This window comes from Rhododendron vialii, chromosome 7a (genome assembly GCF_030253575.1).
Source record: "Rhododendron vialii isolate Sample 1 chromosome 7a, ASM3025357v1".
In the NCBI taxonomy this organism is placed as follows: Eukaryota; Viridiplantae; Streptophyta; class Magnoliopsida; order Ericales; family Ericaceae; genus Rhododendron; species Rhododendron vialii.
The window spans coordinates 40,741,436-40,763,990 of record NC_080563.1 but is presented as its reverse complement, the minus strand read 5'-3'; the positions used below and the strand labels follow the sequence as shown (position 1 = coordinate 40,763,990).

Genomic DNA, 22,555 nt, shown 5'->3' with positions numbered 1-22,555 from the left:
TCTGACCTTTTTGCACGCACGTCGGGCTAATTTCTATGGCTTCTCCCGTATCCGTTGTATACGCGCTTATACGTGAAGTAAGGTGACTATAAAAGTTGCTGGTAAAAAAAATCTAATCAAAAATCTTTAACAGAAAAAAGCTCGGGAGGTCCACGAGTTGACCGTAGGCCAACCCCTTTGGGATTACGTGATTCCGGTCACAAAACCGAACTTGAATGAACACGACAAAGTTCTATGGCAAGAGAAAAAGGCTCCATTATGAAACGTATACTATATATACTTTTAGCTGTCCTAGCGCTTCTCTAACTTACTTTATTTTTGCCAATGAAACGTACGTGTTTAGTTTATAACGTCATTTCAATCTCCATTAGCTAGTTTCAAAAAGAAGGGATTTGAAAGCTCTATCAAAAAGGAAAATATGGGATTTTTGACAGTGTTATGAGATAGAGAGAGAGAGAGATGTTGCAAGGCAGGATTAGAAGGAAATCTTTGGCCACAACCACCACTGTATTCTTCTGACCAGAATAACCCAACAAGTACATGGGAGGTGGATGCAAACTCGCTAAGAGAATAATTCACCAACCTAAACCCCTTCCCATCGTCTCCCTCTATCTCCCAGTCTCAGATCACAAAAAAAACATACAAGGGAATTTTGGCTTTGTTTGGTTAGGAGTTTAATTTAGTTTAGTTTAGTTTTGATAGTGAGTGAAAAGAGAAATATAATAATGATTGAAGATAGATGTAATGATTGGAGAGGAGAAATTATTCGTTGCCCCAAGGGCAACACGTCTATTTGCCAGGTGGTGCCTCCCACCTTAAATCCACTGACACGCGTTTTCTTCTCTCCTTCTATCCCACTAGACACAGCCTTTTCTCTAAAATTAAGTGTTTCAAATTTCAATCCGTTTGAATGTGTGAGAAGATTTTATTTTTTTTATCATTTAATTCTAAATGGTCATAATTAAATTTTGACTATAGGGCTCTCGTTGATTAGCCCTAAGAAAGTCGTAGAATCAAATATCTCTTAGGACTAACCAACGAGAGTCAAAAAATTAAGTGTTCAGAAAACTAAAATCTTTCTATCGGTCAAACGGATTGAAATTTGGAGCACTTAATTTTTTAACTATATTTTTTAATATATAAACTGAAGGTTGAAAAATTAAGTGTTCCAAATTTCAATCCGTTTGAATGGGTGGGAAGATTTTATTTATCTGATCATTTAATTCTAAAGGGTCATAATTAAATTTTGACTCTAGGGCTCTCGTTGGTTAGTCCTAAGAGATATTTGATTCTACGACTTTCTTAGGGCTAATCAATGAGAGCCCTATAGTCAAAATTTAATTATGACCCTTTAGAATTAAATGATAAAAAAAATAAAATCTTCTCACCCATTCAAACGGATTGAAATTTGAAACACTTAATTTTAGAGAAAAGGCTGTGTCTAGTGGGATAGGGGGAGAGAATAAAACGCGTGTCAGTGGATTTAAGGTGGGAGGCACCACCTGGCAAATAGACGTGTTGCCCTTGGGGCAACGAATAATTTCTCATTGGAGAGAGATAGAAAGAGATGAGAAAGCAATAATTGTAAAAATAGGATAATGATTAGAGAAAGAAATAGAATAATGATTGAAAACTAAACTAAAACTAAAACTAAAAGGTTAACCGAACAAAGCCATTTTTATAATTTTTTTTTTGGTAAATAAAGGAATATAATATTATGAGAAAAAGTAATGGTATCGAGACATATACAAAATAAGCGATTCAGTTATCCAGATTTCATTTCGTGTCTCGTGAAAAAATTCAGTAAGGATTGTCGTCATTTGTATACACCAACTAGACTTGTTAATAATAATACTCCTTACCCGTTCTTACTCAAATGAATTTGTATTACCGTACTCTAAAGAATCTATGAAGGGGCTAGCTGGCCCATAAAGAAATATGGGTTGTTGCTGAAATATAATAGTTTTTAATACCTTATCATATATATATATATATATATATATATATATATAATTTTTATACTAATTCCACAGTACAAAGGCACATATCAAAATGTACTTGCAAACCATATCCTCAAAATGAATAAGCAAACCAATGATTAAGAAAAACAACAACAAAGAAGATGTTGAACTTGTGTAATCAGGTTGATTAGAGGTGCTTTAGCTGTATTTTTTTTTTTTGTGACACCTTTCCTAAGCTTGCTTGCTGTATCAGGTGGTCTGAGTTTGACTTTAAGTGCATGTGTCAAGCAAAAGTATTGCTCCAATTTCGAAGTACTAGTACTAAAATTTGCGAGGACTATTATTGGCGGTGGGTCGAATTGAGACAAGGGTACGTGAAAGGGTGCCACTGAAAGAGTACTTGACTTAATGCCAAGTATAAATTTCGAGAGCGTGACTCCTCGGAATTTACCAATTTATTTTGCATTTAACTTAACACGCCTTTAATTTCCATCGAATGAAGTTCAGTAATCAACATTAATTCAGTCATATATACCTTATATATTTTCTTTTCCTCTTAAATTTAGAAACAGAGGCAATAAAATGGAGTAACATTTAAGTGAAAAAACATTCTCCAGTGAAACCCAATTTCCACTAAATTCAAACAAAAAGAAAAGAAAAAAAAAAAAACTGATCGATGGTGACGAATATCTAGAAAGATCATAGTGACAAACCCAAACTTTTGAATCTAAGGTATATGTGTGGATAGATATAGTTAGATACAAAGTGGAGGGGAGAAAAGAAATATATCTCAACGATTGTGCAATAAGTTGTGTCACAACTTTGCATCTCGACCGTCCACAAATATTTTCGACAGTCCAAATTTTAAATAAATACTTCTTGGGAAGAGATAACTTTTCCGAAAAAGAGTTTGAGTGAATTCTGACCATCAATGGATGGTAAGTGATCGGTTGTGTTCCTCTCGTTGTGCACCTAGCATTTTTGAAGACCCAACTTTAGGGTACAATTCCAAACACAATTGCGTCAGAGTTGCGTCCGGCTTTGTGGCTGTCTGGACCTCTTTCCAGCTTTGAAACATTATTCTGGCCATTTGGATTTCATTGCTCTTGGGCTTTATGGTTGTTGAGCCCATTTCAGCTTTCTTCGAGGATTTGTTCCTGAGCTAAAGCTTTAGCCCAATTCTTTTCCTTTACAGGGCCGTACATTAGGCCCTATTGGTTGCACATAATGGAATACGTATACACTGCTGTGCACACCCTGGCACCTGTGGCCCAATCTGGGTCCTGTGAGGATAATTGTCCCATTAAATAATTTTAAAATAATTTTCCAAATAGACCCGCGAAAAATAAGCTCAAGCCGATAAGTGTATGTGCTTAATCAAATCTTCTATTTTTTCATTTAAATTACAAACGTGCTGGGGTGTGAGCGGTCGGTGTCCATAACAGGGTTGAACTTTAACTCCATCGCTCAACCGTAAATAGTCTAGTCAAATGGGAGCAGGATGTTTTTTTAATCTTGGAGCATTCCACCATTAAGCAAAAAAATCTTTGGAGCAACTGAAAGTTTGTTCGATTATCAACTTCAAATTTTCGAATCAACGAGTTGCAAGTAAACTGACCTAAAAACCCAATTATTAGAAGGTAAACTTTATGAAAACATAAAAACCTTGAGAGAAGCATAAGACATGAAAATCTTGAGGTAGGATCCACCGAATGTTAGTACTAATACATTGGCGCAGTGATAGTCACAACTTGGAGTCTAAGTCTTTAGTCTGAGATTCGACTCATACTTGAGTGCTATCAATCTCCATATTGGACTTTAATTATACTTGAGTGCTATCAATCCCCATATTGGACTTTAATTGGACCATCTGTCAGCAGATTTTGAGATTGATCTCCCGGTACCGGATTGATCAGTTCAGTAGGCCTTGGGCCGGATTCTGAGTTATCAGACAAGCTAACTAAACAGGAAATGGAGGCAAAAATCTTGCCAGAAACTTTTTTAACACCCCTGGAAACGAAAACAATCAAGGATTTCTTTCTATAACAGCTAGATAAAGTTCAAAATGCAACAACCATTTGACAATGGGGTGAAGTTTTTGTGACCATTGTTGGATCAAACACTGGCTCAGGCTTGCACTTATGCTGATTTTACAAGATCTGCAGTCAGCTGAAATAGAATATCAAACCAGACTTACAAAGATTTCACCATTCACCTCATCTTTTTGTTGTCACAATTTGCGGCAATTCTGTTTTTGAATGATGGTTCTTGTTAAGTAAAAAAGAAGCCTGAGAATTGAACTGAAAATGAAAGCATATGTCATAAGTGAGAAGCCTCATTTCACGACGAATACCATTTGAAAGAACAATTATCAGAAAGAATTGCAAGCAGCGCAACACATTATATATAAATTGTCATAAGAACCTTACATGAGAGCTTCAACTTGTAGAATATTCCACAACAAATGTAATCCCAGTGAACCAGGAGACAAATTGGTTGAGGCACAGATGCTCGAATTATAGGGCAAAACACGTACCATACAATATCGCCGTTGGATAAAGAAGTTAATCAAGCAGTAGTATATGATATGAGTAAATATAAGGCTGCAGTCCCGTAGCTCACAGACTAGAGTTCGTCATGAACAGTTGGGGTTTCAACACATAAAAACAAGAAGTATCTACCATCAAAAGTTTCATCAAAACGGAAACAAATTATTCAGCAAAATCAAGCTTTCAGCAAGCCAAACAGAACACTATTCGGAGAATACAATTAAATGCCCTCAGGAACCAATTTCGCACTAGCGATATTCTACCGAAGGTCAGAGGTATCACAGCTGAGATATCTAACAAAATATTCAGCAAATATGAGGATAAAGCAATACCTGTCACAGTTTTGGGAGTATAACTATGTTTGTGGTTCACGTTAATGACTACAAGAAAGTATTAAATACATAATACTCCTGAAACAACTAAAAATGCAGCATTGGATAACCACAATGACGAGGGAACACGCTTATTCCACAACTGAATATGTGAATATAACTGATGATATTATAGTACCATATTAATCAGTAGAAGGATGTTGCAGCAAAAGGGTATCTTACAAACCAAACGGACATGTCCACACAAGACTTATTCAACGCTAAAAACCTTCAAAAATCAAATATATTTTCAGATTTTGACATTCCCTAATGGCTCATTGTACGAACAAGTGACACGTACCACTACAGAACATAGATGTAACAATTAAACAAATTTGCAAACCTGAAACAACAATGGACTTTACTTATTAGGCATTGCAAAGAAATTAGGGAGTTGAATTTTGTTCACCCTCCACTTAAGAGGGTAAACATTACCCTTCTTCCTATTGGTTGAAATGATGTGGGTCCCACCACAAAGTGATATTATGCTTACTAAAAAGTGTTGCATGATAAGCATGACATCACTTAGTGATGGGATCCACACCATTTCAACCAATAAGAGGAAAGGCAATGTTCACCCTCTTTTAAGGAGGGTGAACAAAATTGCACTCGAAATTAGGTGATGATGTTAGGTAATGTACTCACACAAATTATGTTTGACAAAAACTACAAATAGCAATGAAGGTGCCAATACAAGTTCATAACCATCATACTCTTACTGGTTTTTGTAGAACAGCAGACAAATAAACCTCAGGTTTCTCTCCCCCATTAATCTTCTCTCCCACGACCCATTTCAGCTTTTTATACCCGAATCGCTCAATCAACCGCGTCAAAGCATTTTTCTTTTCATCACTAGCACAAGAAAAGTTGTCCAGCCAAAACAGCCCACCAGCCCTCAAAATCCGGTCGATATCAAACATTAAGAACTCCAACTTCTCCGGTCGACCCCCAACATCTAATGCACTTCCTGTATGAACTATATCGAACACATTATCGTGAAATGGAAACCTGTGATCCAAACTCAAGTACAGAGGGAAAAGTCCTCTAGCGGCGATGAACTCACTATACGGGGCATCGATATTCAGTGTGGCAGTGACTACGGTAACATTCCTCTCAGCCATTCTAGCAGCAAATGTGCCAGACCCACCACCAAGATCAAACCCAATTCTGATCCCACCGCTTCCCAAATTCAACACGTCATTTATAAGGAAATCATTCTTCCCTCTAGCCTTAACATACCTTTGATTCTCATTCCAATTACCCAAGTCAAAGCAACCAACACAATCTTTACTCAGTTTCTTACCATTCACACAAGCTAAACTCTTACACCCAATTCCACTCCAACTCAAAACCTTATCACTAACATTATGCCAAAGAGAAACAGGAAAAGACAAGAACCCCATTTTAGGAATTACCTTAGCAAAGCACCTCCTCCTAGGCAAAGGTTCACACCCTCTCAAAATCAGCTTCTGACCAAGGCTCCAATCATCAGGGCAAAGCCCATTGACTTTATAACTCATATACTCAGACAACAAATCCACTGATTTCTCACAAGAATGGCCCACAGAAGCCACCAATTCAGTGATCCCAGTTCTTGAATCTTTCCCCAGAGGCAGCTGGTGGCGTTGGAGGAAGATCTTGAGCTCGTTTGCTATATTGGGTCGAGAAAGATCGATGCTTTCGTAGCCCAGAAGCTGTTTTTCCATCTGGACCAGCTTCTTTTGGGAAGAATCTATTTCTCTCAGGATAAGTGAGACTTGTTCTGAAATGAGGGAGATGTTTTTGTGGGTTTGGTGAAAAGGGTGGGATTTGGATGATGTGAAGGCGTAGAGAGCGAAGAGGTTGGTTGTGAGGACTGAGAAGAGCATGAGGAGGTTTACTGCGGAAGAACAGAGTGTTGCTCTCTTGAATCTCGCTGTTCCGTCACCGATCTTGAGTGAGACTGAACCCATCTTTGCTCCTCCTGCAACTCTACGAGTGAGGGGAGGGGGGTGTGGGGGAGGGGTGTGTGTGGGAGTAGAGAGGGTGTAGTAATAAAGTTGTGAGATAAGTGCTCATTCCCGTGGTTGTTGAATTATTAATGGGATTTTAGGTGTGAGATTACCAAGAGATTACTGAGATCAAATTAAGACAGTAGGGGAAAGTTGTCGGTAGGGTGAGAATCATCATTTGATATCAACCGTACACGTGTGCAATATGAGACTCCTTTATTGAATGAAAAAGTTATGGTACACGAAATTGATACTCTTGCATGAAAGTGTGTAGAAAAGATAAATGGACGGCTTGGAGTAAATCCGAATTTTTCATTTATCTTTTATTGAATTGTCCATTTATCTTTTTTAACACTTTCATTTCATATATCCTAATAAGTTTCTTTATTATTATGTGTATAGCATCGCTGTTCTTCAAAATATCCTAAGTTCGCGCTTTTAATCTTTGCTCGTGATAATTTTAGTAATTTAGCATGTGTTTCAATTTTCAAAGATGGTTTGATGCTCGCTCCCGCATGGAAATTAGGTGACTTTAGGTCATAACAAATGTGTAATCTAAATGAACGGCAGGATCGACGGTTCTTGCAGGAGCGGAAACACCAGATTATTGTCCGTGTGCTGATTTTGTTTTTTGGTTAGAGTGTGTTTAGTCACTTAATAACTAGTGTGGACTATTGTTGTTGACAAGTGGGGGACCCACGGAACAAAAGGCAAAGAAAAATTATTGCACGGATTTGGAGAGTTTTGTCCACAACATGTATGCCGTATTGGGCTTAATAATTTGATAACGACAATGATAAAAGGGAAAATGACGGTTCATGACGTGTTTTGATAATTAACACTTATCAAGGACATACTAAGAACTTTTGTTAATACTAAAAATGTCCTCGGTGGGTATTAATTATCAAAACACGTCATTAACTGTCATTTTCCAATGATAAAATTGTAATGAAAGTGGATCACACTTGCGTTGATCCGGGCATCATCTGTGCTTGTTGGGTCAATATTCATAAAATTACTCAAATGCTAAATATTATTGAACTATTCTACAACTATAAACACCTACACAAACATACTTATATTTAGATAATTACTCACACACACACTACACTTTCAGTGTGCTAGACCCACAAAAAGATGTGAGTATGCATAAAGTATTTGTGCGTGTATTTTTTTTTGTTACTAAAATAATTGAATAGCAATACCGGTAACAACTTTTTTTTCCCAAAGAAAACGACAAGAAAATTTCGACATAAGAGGTAAATGTAATTTAGTAATTTCACATGAATAAAAGGCAAAAAAAAAAGAAGGGGAGGAGTGTCAATAGATAAAAAGAGAGTGTGAAAATCATTTTCTTTTCTGTTTATACGTTAAATGAACACTTTAGCCTATAGTACAATTTTTTGGAACAAAGAGCACTACTAATTTTCTCAATGGAAAACTGATTCGAAAACGGATTCGGCTAGCCAAAAAATTACTGTTGATTTTGCTAATAATCTGTGTCCCAAATTCTAAGCTGACAGTGCAATTTCCTCGTTGATGAGAAAATAAGTTTGATGTGTATGTGCTGTGTAAACTTGCCCAAGAGGACCACTCTCATTTTGTTTTTTCAATGTTCTTACTCTGCTTACATCTGGGGTCATCTTCATACTTCTACATAAGAATGGAATAGGCAGGATGGCTTTACACCTTCAAGCTGAGATTCTTTCAAGTGTTTTGGTCTACAAAAATCTCCCCAGCTGCTGCCATCTACTATATTTGGCGGGAGAGTAACCGAAGAGTTTTCTGACATAAAAACCTCAGCCTTCAGGATATTATCGCGAAAGTTGAATATGATTTGAGGGCCTGCTCCTGCTCATGGAGGCACATTAAGAAGACGGATGAGAATATGCTTATTCCATTTCGTGTATTGATTCTCCTGAACTAGGTGTTCTGTCTTCCTTTTCTTGTTTTTGTTTCAGTTAGCCTCCTTCCCAGGCCAGCTGAATGGTTGTGTTTGTGTGTTTTTTTCCCAGGGGAATGCCCCGTTGATCCTGTATTGGTGGTTATCTTTCAATGAAAGACAATTTACCAAAAAAACGTTGTTCCTTACCGCAATAATCATTATTGGCTAGAGAAGGTATGATTCTCACGTGATCTAATGACTGAAAATAGACCAGAATACCGGTACAAGCAAAATTGGCTATAGAAGATTTTCGAGAGGGGTAAAATATGTCCAGAATGCTGCATACACAAGAGGTTCCCAGTGTAGATCGCCACTCAGGAGTTCAAATAAAAGGATTCAAATGAATTGAACTACATCATCTTATCAGTTTCTAAGAGAAATGGTTATGGCACTCCATATTTTGATAATTGAAAATTCATCCCTCATGCACGCTTCCTTTCTTTTGAAAAAACTTTAACTCAATTTGTATCAGTCAACTTAAAAAACAGGAAAGCAAGCTTATATGAGCAATGTTACTTTCATCTCCTTGAGTTTCTTTGACAAGCATGTTAAATGTATCTGGGTCTTCTATACGCAAATACGTGACCATTCAGTTGTACGATAAAGATTTTGAAAAAAAAAAACGTTGTACAGTACATTTCAGTTGGAGGTGAATTTCTGCTACGGAAATTTTTTGCTACTTTCTGGTATTTCATATTTCATTATGATACTATTCAATGATGCATACCATAATCTGGACTGCGGAAAACCAGAATAAGACCACACAATGTGGTGGTAATCCTCTTACTAACCGATATTCAGTAGCCGCAGCCTCCTCGGTTAGGCGTGGACAGGAGCTATAGTTCATCAAATGTCTTTTTTCCTTCAGTGATCAAAAGGATCTTACCCTTCCGGAGACCCGTCCAGTACTATAGTAGAGGACACTTTGGGCGGAGGTTTCTGAATCAACTCTCTCTCACTTTCAGAATCAAAAGCCACAACTTCTCTTTAGTATCTTATTCTGATGCAAATTGGGGTAAACTAAACCTGATGAACGTAGATCCACATCTGGTGGCTGCACGTTCCTTGGTCCCAACGTTATCTCCTGGCACAAACAAATTAGTTTGGAGGAACAAAAGAAAGATTGAAGCCATACAAAAGTTAATAGGCAACATCCATCCAAACCAAGTTGAGATTCCAACATCGTAGAAAGACTACCATGATGCTGCATTTGTTCACTGGACTGAAGATGGAACGGAACCACAATGTACACTACAAATTAAGGTCATCGTCATTCAACAATTCAGATGGTTGGCCATTCCACTGGGAGTCCGACGACTCTATCCCTTCCTAGAGTCATTCTAGTGCCCAGGTTAAAGAAATGGCCGCAAGATTTGTAAGCCCCGTTCAGCTGGATTCTACTTCGGCGGAGAATTCTTAAGGCTCCTCATGCGTCTCATCAGCCCATTCATAAGTACGAATTGGACTCCCACTGGAACTCTGGAAGCTTGCTCTTTTCTGAGCCCGCATCTTTACAGAAAGGGTGGCCCTGGGGACTTTCCTAGGTCTTGCCCTAGCCAAATGCAAGCTTATTCAGTTCCTAATTATTTCGACGAATCAAATACTGCCTGAATTATAAGCAACAACGTAAAATGTTGGCTTAATGTTATATTGTTCGACTTTCCAGTCAGTCGAAACACGAGCACTTTTTCTAGTACAGTTTTTGAAATAAAGTGCACTACTACTTTTCTCAATGGGCTTGAAAATTGTCAACCTTACAAAAATAGATTGGGAAACGGATTCTGCTACCCAAAAACTGTAAATTTTGCTAATGATCTTTTTCCCAAATTCATTATCACAATCAGATAACCCGACATCTGCTAAACTGCTAGTGCAATTTCCTCGGTAACAAAAGTTCACCAACTTTTAACAACTTTGTTCTCAAACCTAATATCCTCACAAGTCATAATCAGATAAAGGCGAAGGTAAAATCACAAGGACAAAAAAGTAACTGATACACTCTGCTCCAAACTGAAGCAACACATTTACTGCAGCTTCATAAGACTACATCGACCCTCTAAATCATGTCCATCTGATAATTTTCTCAACAGAAAATGTTTGAACTGTTTAATTCCATTTGTCAATCTGAGGCTATCAAATGATCCAGCAAGAATTCTGATGAGATGAGATACAGTCACTGCTTCTTATCTTCCGCTTTCCTTGGCTGTAAAAAAGAAATAAAAAATAAAATAAAATTACAGAACTGTTGAGCATGAAAGCAGAATCCAAATCACATTCACTCATTACACACTTTCGGACCATTCTCTTCCACTTTCTACCAAAAGATTTGTTACTTTCTGGTGTTTAGTGATTCTACCATAATCTGAACTCCGGAAAACCAGAAAAAGACCACACAATCTGGTTCAAATCCTCCAACTAGCTGATATTCAGTAGCCGCAGTCTCCCAGGTAAGGCATAGACACCAGAATATTTGAAGGAACAAAACCAAGATTCAAGCCATACAAAAAGTAGCTAGGCAACAATGTTAACATTCCAACCAATCCAAGTTGACATTCCAACATAGAGAGAAACCATGATGCATTTATGGAGCATTTGGTTCATTGGAATGAAGATGGAATGGAAGCATTCCACAAATATCGTTCCGACAATTGGTTCCTGCAAAAATGACAGAATGTACACTACAAACGGAATCTTCATTCCCAATTCAGGTAATGGAATCATCATTCCCAATTCAGACAACAACAATGCTACTCACACAACAATCCAAACACAACATTTTACACAACCTCTCACACACATGTGGGGCCCACACATAGTAGTGTGTGTGGAGCCCACATGTATGTGAGAGGTTGTATTTGGTGTTGTGCTTGGATTGTAGTGTAAGTATCATTTTTGTTCAAGTAAATGGCCATTCCACTAGGAGTCCAATGACTAGCGATCCCATCCGACCCATCCCTTCGCTGAATCATTCCAGTGAACCAAACAATACCCAAGTGTAACAGAAAATGAATTCAGGCACCATTTGCAGCCACCATCCACCAATAGCTATATGCAGTTGTCATTTGTCAAAGAGAAAAACTCCAAGATTTAACGTCTTTCCTCGACGCCACCAGTGTGGTATGCTCATTAACCATGTATGTAACATTTTGATTGTAAATCATCTAAAAACCTTAGAAACCCTAGATGCCAATTTGCCTACAAACCATCAGTGTCTTTATGACAAGTTTTTAAGGATTCCTTTTTGGAAAGTGAGAAATACAGAACAATACTTGACTGAAAGAAAACTGGTATTACACAGCATAATAATATCACACAGCCCAAAGAAGGATAAAAAAAGCTTATTTGTACTAATACTGTTACAGGTCATAAAGCTCTTTGTCCAACTAAAAATGAGCTTGCCAGGTGAATGTTTTTGTGCACCTAAATATGTCGGGGACGGATCTCATACCCCTATTTAACTGTCGAGAGTCTCACACGAGCATTTTGACCAGAAGGATTCATGTAACATATATATTATTAACTTCAAAATCCATAGTTTTTAGTTCTTGTCCCGATAAAGGTTGGCCTGCAATCCTGTTCAAATTCCTACCCTTGGAATTTTGCAAGTACTATATCCTAGAAAGAAAAAAAAAAACTTACGGAGATTGTGAGCCACATTCTACGACGCAAAAATCAAGAGCATACTAAGGAGCTTGTAAGCTACGTTGATTTCAGTGCAAAATCATAATTTCTTAGATTGCTTGAGATTAGCGAATTTTGATGCAAAGTGGCTACTCGGTGAATCTTTGGTAGTTTCATGAAAAAGATTTTAGGATGCTAACTTTCATTTTCATGAAACTACCAACGATTCAATGATTCTAGGATCCCCTTCAGTTGTCAATGATAATGATTCTAAGATCCTAATAATATCATAATATCATTGACTAAAGGCTGAAATTGACAACAATCAGATACACATACAGAAAAAATCAAACAGACGAAAACAATTTATAAGAACTAACACACACCAAATATTCGACGTTATGTCCCACTCCAATTGAATAGACCCATATGCATTAGTGAAGCTTCTACCCAAATTTGTGCTTAAATCTGGGTTTGCCCCTTGGAGTATTCCCTATCATTTACTCTAACAAACTAATTAATAGAGTAAAGGACTGAATATGATCGATCAACAAGAATAATAAGTCTTCAAAATTTTGAATTGACAAAAGGCTAAAATTAATACCACTCAGATACACATAACAGAAAATCAAACCCAATGCAGAAATACCCACACACCAAATGTTCGACCATATGTTGAGCTCAAATTGCATAGATACCCTCGAAATTTATGACATTCATGAACCTTGTTTACTCCAATTCATGGTTTTTCAAGGGTCTTGCTAACTTCCGCCAAGCAAACATAGGATAATACGCAGATAATGCTAAATAAGTTCGGACTTCAATACATATTTCACAAATATTAATACGACGCACATTTTATATATTATCCTCTGCCCTTACGACTAAGGTTAGCATTTTCCTTTTTTTGAGGGTACTCAAATTCATGCCAAAAATCGGGGTTTGGAAATTGGAATGTTTACTACCATTCAGCTAAAAAACTAAGGAAATGATATTGGCACTCCAAAAATTGATGCAGCCACTCCAAAAACAAAAGAAGATGGATTTGAAATTACATTAATTTTGGAGTGTCTGCATCAATTTTTGAAATGTCAATATCATTTTCCAAAAACTAATCAATTTCGAAACCAAAATCAAACCAAACCAAACGAACAAAACAAACACACCAAGCGTTCGACGTTATGTCTCACTCAAATTGCACATAACCATCCTTTAAAAAAAGGCGTTACTATCAATTACCTTAGTCCCAGGGGCGTGGTGGTGAATCTCCTCCTCCGGAATAACAACGGGCCACTTCTCGCCGGCGTCGCGAAACATCTGCTCGGTCTCGAGCATCTGACCCTTCTCCAGGATCATGGCCCTGATGCTCTGGGCCGGGGTGGAAGTGGCGTCGAAGACCTCCTCGACGCCGTTGACGAACGTGACCGTGATCTGCGGCGGGTGGTCGTCGGTGCGCCGCTTGACCAGGAGCTGACACGACGGGTTCGATTCCTTGGCCTTCCGCGCGTTGCACTGGGCCAGGAACTCCATGCACGCCGCCGTGCGTGGGTCCAGTGCGTTGAATTCAATTCGGACCTTCGACAGGAACTTCAGCATTCTCTCTCTCTCTCTCTCTCTCTCTCTCTCTCTCTCTCTCTCTCTCTCTCCTAACTTCTTTGTGCTCGTGTTTGGGAAGTGAAGTACAGAAGGCCCACTTATGCGCTGAGCATCCCACATCGGAAATCCAGAAAGAGAACTTTCTGTATTTAAATGAAATGGTCAGAGTTATACTCCAACACGGGCCACAAGACGACGTGAACGGGTTCCGGCTCTGACTTTGGTCAGGGCCTTACCCAGGAAAGTCCCCGGGCCGTTACATTGCAGAGATGCGGGCTCGGAAACGAGTGAGCTTCGAGCGTGGAATCCGATTTGCACTTGTGCGAATGGGCTGAGACGGGTGTGGAGCCTTATGGATTCAACGCCGGAGTGGACTTGGCCGATTGCACAGTTATTCACGTGGCCCGATTGGGCTAACTGAACGGGGCTTACGATCTTGTGGCCATTCTTTTTTCGATAACCAAATTCCTCGAGTTTGAGCTTCGAATATACTATATATTTTAGGAAAACTCGTTACGTTTTTAAAAGCAAACTTGAAAAAGTTATTATTTGTGCAACTTATGATTATCAAAAAAGTTCAAGCTAATCAAGGTCAAATCACGATCCAAGCACATTTGAGTTCGACTTCTCTCATAAACAAATCAAACACGTGAGTAATTATCATGAAAATAACAGAGACCGATAAATTCTTCTTGAATACATGCATCTGTTTCAGATTCAAAACAACCTTCTATTATTATCAATTTTTGTAGAGCCAGTACATATGGAACTCTGCTCCGGGTATAATTGAACTCTCTATGAAACTCTGCTCCGGGTATAATTGAACTCTCAGCTAGAGAACTGTAGAATGGACCCTCAAGAGATTAGTTGAGGTGCGCACAAAAACTAGCAAGAGTACCAAAAAACGAGAGAGAAGATACACCAATTGGCTGTTATGTGTATTGATATGCCCAAAAATTAAAATTAAAAAAATTAAAATTTTCAACATTGCGTAAACTTATCCATGCATATTGAACGGCGAGAAGCAAAACTGTAGTGTCAAAGGGAACAAGTCTTTAATTTTAGCACGAGGAGTTCTCCATGCTTGGGACAATTTCATTCTACTAGTGGTGTCAAGTTAACAAAATAAAGTTCAAAAATTCAATTAAGCAAGTCCCTCCACCCACGATGGTCGCAAACGATCAGAGATTTAGAGAATTAATAGGTAATAAAAAGATCAAGACTTTCATGTCAAAAACCCAAAAAGAAATTATTGAAATTGACCAAACCGAAAATTCGAGTTACAAACCTTGAAAATAGACCAAAACCATCAATCCATCATACAAAACAAACCGAAAACAGTATCACACAATGCTCTGCAGTCACCAACAACCATGCAAGCAAACCTCTGAAGCAGACAGCTTCATAATCAAATAGAAATTGGCAATAATAAAAGACAGGATTATGGCACTAATTTACATAGAAACTAATTCCATTCTCTATATTATCTGTTGTTGCATTCTTGTGTCGAGAACCGGAATTAGATAGCTGCGCCATAAAAAGATTGGTGATCAAGCTTCTTGGACTTGCTAAATACTGTGTTTGCTTTTGCAATTGTCTATCTTCTTCACCTTTGCCACTTTCTCTCTGAAACAAGCAGAATTCAGATAACAAGGAACCAAATGTAAGCTGTTACTTAACATGGAAGGAAGGTGCAAACACCAGTCTTACGTATAAAAGGCCCTGATCACTAAAGAAGCAAGGGAAATTTTCAAATGCAACTGGAAATGGTGACAGGTGAGTAAACAAAACATGTAATGTGGCAAGACAAACAATTAAAAGGAAATTACAAGCACAGGTAAGGAACAGTTATAAACGATCGTTAAAATACCCTATCGTGCAAGTTATAGTAGGCAGGGAATCCTCCATTTTAAACTAATTGGGCATAAACGTTTGGCAACTAAGTAAAACCTATCAGGATGCAACATAAATCATTCTTTTCCATACCGCCGCAAAAACTTGGAAAGAAACCATGGAGTTTACTATCAGTTCAACAGAATAACTGGAAGGTGAAAGTTGGAAGGTCCAAGAACAATTTAGTTTCATTTCACTCTCATAACGTAATTCATACCACTACAACTTCCCAATAAATCCTGATTAGACAAGTAAACATTAACGTTACTAAACTGGATTAATCCCTTACTATAAATGCAGCCGCATTGAGAACCAAAGATTATTGCTCAATAAGCAAATGGGAACCAAACAGGACCTATACTATCTTAAAAGAACAGGAGGTGGTTAAGAAAATACCATGAGGACCATTTCCCTTAGCACCTTGCTGTGAGCGAGATGATGACCGCTGGACGCGAGGAGATCCCTGCCGTCCATTTGCACCAGGAAGTGAGTGTCTCTTCTTGACGTAGATCTCCTTGTCATGCACATCTGGGCTTGATTTTGGCGAGCTAGCTGCTAGAGCTTTGGCTCTCGCGGATTCCGTAGCTTGCATATAACTTGGGATAGAGTTGCTACAATTACTCTCTCTAGGTTCCTGATCAACATCTTCAGGTCTCCCAGAACCAAAAGAATTCCGCCTCTTCCCAGTTTTATGATCTTTATCCAATTTTTCTAAACTATCCTTTGAGCCGGAATCATGGTTAGGATTCGAAGGGGATTGTTTACCAGCTGCAAGAGACCTACGTTTCCGGCTAGATCCTCGTTTACCACTTCTAGTTTTATCACCTTTCACTGATACCTGACTAGAAGGTGTTTCCTGGACTTCAGGGTCTGCCATGTGGTTCCTTGGAGATGCTTCTGGTGATGACTTGTCCGTATGATGACCTGGGACCAGCTCCGGCTCAATCTGGACATTTGCCTCTGACTTCCGATTTTCCTGCAAGGAATCTACAGCTGTGGAAGAATTGAAAGGTTCGCCATTACCACCATCATATGTAGTTGGCTCTGACTTGACATTTTCCTGTAAGGAATCTCCAGGTGCAACTGAATTGGCGGATTCACTCATGGCGCCATCATCAAGTTTCTCTGGCTGACCCACGTTGGAATAGGATATATCAGCTTCTGTGATGGTAGTCTCACAATCGGCTTCAATATCTAGGTGTTTAGAGCTATTAAGATTACTAGTCCCTACCTCTGAATCCTCTGCTTTGTGTTCAACATCCATTGCCCCATTCTCAGACCCGTAGGGGGAATCAAGAGTGGAAGAAATAGAGAGTTCAGTCCCAGATTCAGAGCGACCAACTTTAACCACCAAGTTATGCAAAACTGAGTTCTCTTCTGGCCCAACCTCCCTTGTAGATGAGATTGAGTCCGAATATGATTCAACTGCAACGTCTTTATTGTTAGAATTGGTTGATCTGACTGAAGTGGCAGATGAGCTTAGCTCTTCAAATTTTGACTGAACAGCGATAAATGCAGGATTAGTTGCCTTTCTCATCCCAAACGCAAACTTCTTTCCCTCAGTCTCCACTTGTTCAGGAGCAAACCTTTTCAAAGAACTTGTGGCCTGCTCCTTCTCCAATTCAGGCTTACTAGAGATTGGATTGAACTCCATCTGAGAAATTGACTCCAATTGCGTAGTTTGATCGGAAATCAACTCCAATGAGCTCTCTTTCGAGTTTTCCACGTTTGCATTCTCAGTAAGTGGAGGCTCCAAATTCTCACTTTTGGCAGAAGAGCTTGGTTGGCATGCTTGGAACTCAAAGTCGCTTGAATTAGAAGTTATCAAATTTTCATCACCTTTAGAGAGCACTAGTGTTCCCGTGGTATTGGTCTTATTAATATCTGTTAACTCACAATCTTCAGCTGCAAATCCAGTTTCTTTGTCCTGATCCTGTTGCTCCACCGCTGCCTCCGGTTTCTGTGGTTGCTCAACTTCCATTGATGAAACAGACATCCATCTCTCCAACCATTTCCAAGCTGAATCAGATCTAGAAGGATCACACTTAATGTGGATACGTTTGGTCCTTGGTGTTGACTCCAACAGCTTATACAGAATAAAGAGAATAAATTTCAATCCAAAAATTGCATTTGGGAGATCAATAAACTGCACTTAGTTGGAGGTTAACGGCAAGAAAGATGTCAATAAGATTACCTGATGAGCAAACTTGTTGCTAAGCAGCTTCTCAATGGAAATATATGTTTCCATTGGTTTCGTTACTGAATTGCCCTTTTCCTGAAACAAGAGGACAGTCTGATTGGTGATGGCCGAAACAAGACAATTTGTCAGTACAAATTGATGCAAAGATTACTTGCCGAAGCATGAAAATATGGCCTCAAATTTCAGTAGATGAAATTGACAAAGAAATTCAGATCCAAAAGAAACAAAGAATAAAAAAGTGGAAAAAAGGTGACAGGTTGCTTTACTGAGACTCCTTGATCTCAACTTCCATAGGCATTTCCTAAACCTCATCTCGAGGACTACCTCAAGCACCTTCAAAGCCTTCACTTAGCTAACAACTGAATTCTATAGCAGTCAATTCCATCTGCAAATAGTATTACAGTCCCTCAAATCCCACAAATTATTGCAAAGCAAGACACAATGTCAGATGTATGGCAACGGCATTCTTCCCTCTTTTGAATTAACAGAAACATATCAACTTATCATGAATTGTCAATTTTCAATTCCAAATATTGCAAGTTTTGCTAATAAGATGTCTGCACAACCACAAGACAAACATTTGAACATGACACCCAACAAGCAAATAAAGCATTACCAAGAGCTGTGAACTGTGTTTATCCTTCCCATGACCACCATCTAGCACCCCTTCAGTACATGACCCTTCAGAAAGAAGGCGAGCACGACGCGCACGTACAAGAGCTTGCAATTTGATAATGGCTTGGACACAACGTAGAGTTCCCACAGCATGCCTCCGGACCAAATGCCCACGTACAGCAGCTTGCAACTTAACCACATTCTTCAGCTTAACCATTTCTTTCTGAGCCTGGTAAAGACATTCACCCAGAAAATTTAGAATTTCTATTGGACTGAATTCTAAGACACCAAAATGTGGACAAAGTCAATACCAAAAATCCTCTGATAGAAGCCTGGATGACAACAATGACAGACTCATCTGGGTTGACATGATGCAATTTATCATCCTCTGAAGCAACTCTGGTATCACACACTTTTGTATTCACTGAAGCCGGTAATAGGGGTATCTCTTCTGTCCATGGTATTGCAGAGGTTTTCTCCAGTGAAGTTGGATTTGGTTGAGTTTGCAAGTTGGCAGTAGCAGTTTGTGGGCTCTCCTTGTACGAAGAAGATGATGTTTCTGTAACTACAGTGTTGCTTAGTACTCGATGCCTGGCAGATCTCTTCCGGAAACTCCACCCACGCTGACTTGAACCCTTGCCCTAAAGCCAAAAATTGAAACGTCACCATTTAAGAGAGAGAGAGAGAAGCAAATCCCATGATTTCCCTGTCTTAAATGAATCAAACGCTTTCCTCTCCCAATTTTCTTATCCATTATTCATAATTAAGCAAGAGAGAACTCTCATCTTCCAGTCCTTATTCAATACATCATTGTTTAAGTAGTATCAGGGCGTACAAGCAATTGATTGATGTACATCAGTGAAAAGCATCAGAGTAGTGACTGCCCACATCCACTTGTGTGCGCGCACGAGTGGGGAGAGAGAATACATCGGAGGCATTTTTATCCATAAACAATAAAATATGTCTATGTTTCCTCATGAACAAAAGGAGTACAATATGCATTTAAGTCTACTTATGTTATTTCCTTAACGAAAAAACAATTTGAGAAGTTTTGCTGGCAAGTATTCTTTCTTCATTTGTGTGGTTGGTCTAGGAATGACCAATATAGCCTCCACTGCCCACCAAAAAGGAGTTTTGTGTGGCTCCCGTGCATTCACACACTTGCATTTGATAAATCAACTTCAAATATGAAAATCGAGAGGACAATAACATGCAATTTGCAGGAGTAAATAGATGCTGCTAAAGGGCCAAATAATGTTCAGACTTGAAAAGCAGAAGGCATGTACCCAAAAAATTACCAAAGCTGTGAAGATCACATTTGTAAATTGTTGTTTACTTGGCAATTTTCAAATATAGACACAATTTGGTTCTACACTAAGCATGTCATCAAGTTGATTCCGTCGCAGTTTGTCTATTGAGGTGACATTGTATTGTTAGTTATGAAAGCCATTCCGTAACTTTCAAGAGGCAAGTTTAGTGATGAAGTATCTCGCTGAAATCAGGTAATTGCACGTACAGATAATTCACATGAAGTAGATTTCCCTATGTACTTCATTTAATTGTATTCTTAACTTCCACAACAGGAATTGACCATTGGCGTATATGCACTATTAAAGAAAACTACAATTTGTGCATGCACATTGTCATGGCCAATCACCTAAAACACATCACAGAGAATCAATTGAGATATAACGACGGAGTAACATCCTAAGAAATGAGGCAACACTATATTTCCAATTATATCCTTCAACTTCCAAGCTCAACTCCAATTCCATCATTACAGAATTTACCATATCCTACTCCAAAAAAGGCACAAGCTTTTGATAGATTAAAGGACAAAATTGCCCGACCCGAATCAAAATGTAGATCAAGACCCAATTCAACCATACAAGTCTAAACTAATGGGATAGATACAGAGACAACACAACCATGCAATCAATATAGGATTCAGCCCCTCTCCATACTCCTCCAAACTCCCATTTTGTGGGTCCATGCCCAACCTACAACCATGATCCGAGCCATTCATCTCGTAAAACACGAGAGATACAACATGTCTGCCAAAAAATCAATTCTACTCAATTTCGATAAATATCGTGAGTAAATTGCATTCTGTTTTGTAAATAATAACGTTTGAATGTAAACTATATTTGCCATTCATTTTACATAACAAAACGCAGCACGTTCACGAGTCTACCGATCTTTGATCGAATTGTTTATTCGCCGACCTGTAATTTTGCTCGCATTCTACAAGATGCCCAGTTCGGATCATGTCTGTGGGCCCGGAATGAGCCCAAAAAAGAAGAGTCTGAAGGGGTATGGAGAGAGCATGATCTCAATTCTCACACTCCCAAAAGTCCCAACAAATCTAAACCCATCAAAATCTCTCCTTCCCTTTACATGCGAAAAAAAGATCACATTCAAAGTCACGACTAAATTACAGAAATCCCCCTTAAATTAACAAAAATAAAAAGCAGTTACAATAAATCCCTGATCTTTATCACTTAAGTTAACTTTACCGAATATCTAGCGGACATCCAATTAGTAGGTGTAATAAGTCATAAAATCCGGTGTACTACAGACTGCAAGATTTTTAACCGCTTTCTTCTGCCGACATTTTGTTCAGAAACAGGAAAAAAGACAGGAAAAAAAAAAGTAGCTGTTAAAAAAAAAAAACAGTTTAGATTCGTGGATTGTTTTTACCTCAGGAGCTTCGACGTCGTCAGTGGCGTCGACGGGATCGGCGCAGGTAATGATCTTGAAGCAGGACGCAGTGGATCTTCCCATTATCGTACTGGAATGACCTCACTCTCACTCCTCTCTCTCTCTCTCTCTCTCTCTTAAAACTGAAAGACGAATGTGTGTGCTGGAGTTTGTTGTTAAACTCCTCTGTTTTGGGACTTGAACCACACAGAGAGAGAGAGATAAAGAGGGGGTTTTTACTTTTTGTTTTTTTGTTTTTGTTTTCAGAGAGAGAGAGACAGAGAGAGGGGGGGAGCGGACCTGAACAGGCTCCTGAAATATAGCGAAGTTTAGGGGTTTGAGTTCCGGGCAATGCGCCCTTTATCTAGTCCGTTTCCTTGTGTGAGAGAGAGAGAGAGAGAGAGAGAGAGAGATGTGGGGAATGTATCCGTTGAAACGGAAACACAGTGCTGATAAATCAATAACATGGAAATAGCTGTTTCTGTTTTTTTGACTATTACTAGAAAATTAAATAAAAGGACTGGTTCTATTTTTGTTATAATAAATAAAATGGATGTACAGGGGACTTCGGGTTAGTGCTATGCAGTAGAGTGCACAACACTTTCGAGCTGTCGGATCGTGCATCCGACGGCTCGGATCTCATCTCGGCAGCCAACTATCGAGAGCCGTTCATTGTCGAGATGAGATCCGAGCAGTCAAATGCACAATCCGACGGCTCAAAGCTACGCACACCACTGCACAGCACCATCCCCGATTCATATACAGGCTACTTCACATGTATCATTATCAAATACTATTATATTCGCCGCCCGCGTGGTTATTATGTGATTAAGAGAAATTTCATCGCTTGGAGGTCGGGTCAAAGTTTACGTCACACTGGGTGCTATGAGCTGTGATCAGTTGAAATATCAGCAATTCAATTGCAGTTTTCCATAGATGATAAAACTAATTTATAAAAAAAATAATACTAATAATAATGTAGGTACGTGTAGCATTTTTTTAATTACAGTAATAATTAGCAGAACATTGATATTGTGATGTTCCAACAGTTGGTAATTGAGACATGTAGTAGTATATGTTATTTTCTAAAATCCCAATCTTCGTATTTTCTTA

General features: G+C 38.7%; 3 protein-coding genes across 7 annotated transcripts; all 3 read right to left on the bottom strand.

The window, feature by feature from the left end:
• Positions 1-5,531: 5,531 nt before the first annotated feature.
• On the bottom strand, positions 5,532-6,938 carry LOC131334449 (probable methyltransferase At1g29790). The gene has a single exon (XM_058369462.1). The coding sequence runs from the start codon at positions 6,831-6,833 to the stop codon at positions 5,589-5,591; it is 1,245 nt and encodes a 414-aa protein (XP_058225445.1). The 5' UTR covers positions 6,834-6,938; the 3' UTR covers positions 5,532-5,588.
• Positions 6,939-10,674: 3,736 nt separating this feature from the next.
• Positions 10,675-14,470, bottom strand: LOC131334448 (uncharacterized). Of its 3 annotated transcripts, none has more exons than XM_058369460.1 (3): positions 14,085-14,470; positions 13,678-14,054; positions 10,675-11,020 (listed from the first exon to the last, which is right to left on the bottom strand). In XM_058369460.1, exons 1-3 carry the CDS (start codon positions 14,152-14,154, stop codon positions 10,991-10,993), a joined length of 477 nt encoding a protein of 158 aa, XP_058225443.1. In that variant the 5' UTR covers positions 14,155-14,470; the 3' UTR covers positions 10,675-10,990. The 3 variants fall into 3 exon arrangements, with proteins under 3 accessions (XP_058225443.1, XP_058225442.1, XP_058225444.1); XM_058369459.1 differs by having other exon boundaries at positions 13,678-14,059; positions 14,090-14,470; XM_058369461.1 differs by having other exon boundaries at positions 13,678-14,055; positions 14,090-14,470.
• A 787-nt stretch (positions 14,471-15,257) lies between these two features.
• LOC131334447 (protein IQ-DOMAIN 32) lies at positions 15,258-21,879 on the bottom strand. 3 transcript variants are annotated; one of them, XM_058369457.1, is made up of 6 exons: positions 21,443-21,879; positions 19,054-19,383; positions 18,744-18,971; positions 18,122-18,202; positions 16,324-18,013; positions 15,258-15,660 (listed from the first exon to the last, which is right to left on the bottom strand). In XM_058369457.1, exons 1-6 carry the CDS (start codon positions 21,524-21,526, stop codon positions 15,641-15,643), a joined length of 2,433 nt encoding a protein of 810 aa, XP_058225440.1. In that variant the 5' UTR covers positions 21,527-21,879; the 3' UTR covers positions 15,258-15,640. The 3 variants fall into 3 exon arrangements, with proteins under 3 accessions (XP_058225440.1, XP_058225439.1, XP_058225441.1); XM_058369456.1 differs by lacking the exon at positions 15,258-15,660 and having other exon boundaries at positions 16,102-18,013; positions 21,443-21,878; XM_058369458.1 differs by lacking the exons at positions 15,258-15,660; positions 21,443-21,879 and adding an exon at positions 20,968-21,123 and having other exon boundaries at positions 16,102-18,013.
• Between the last annotated feature and the right edge of the window lie 676 nt (positions 21,880-22,555).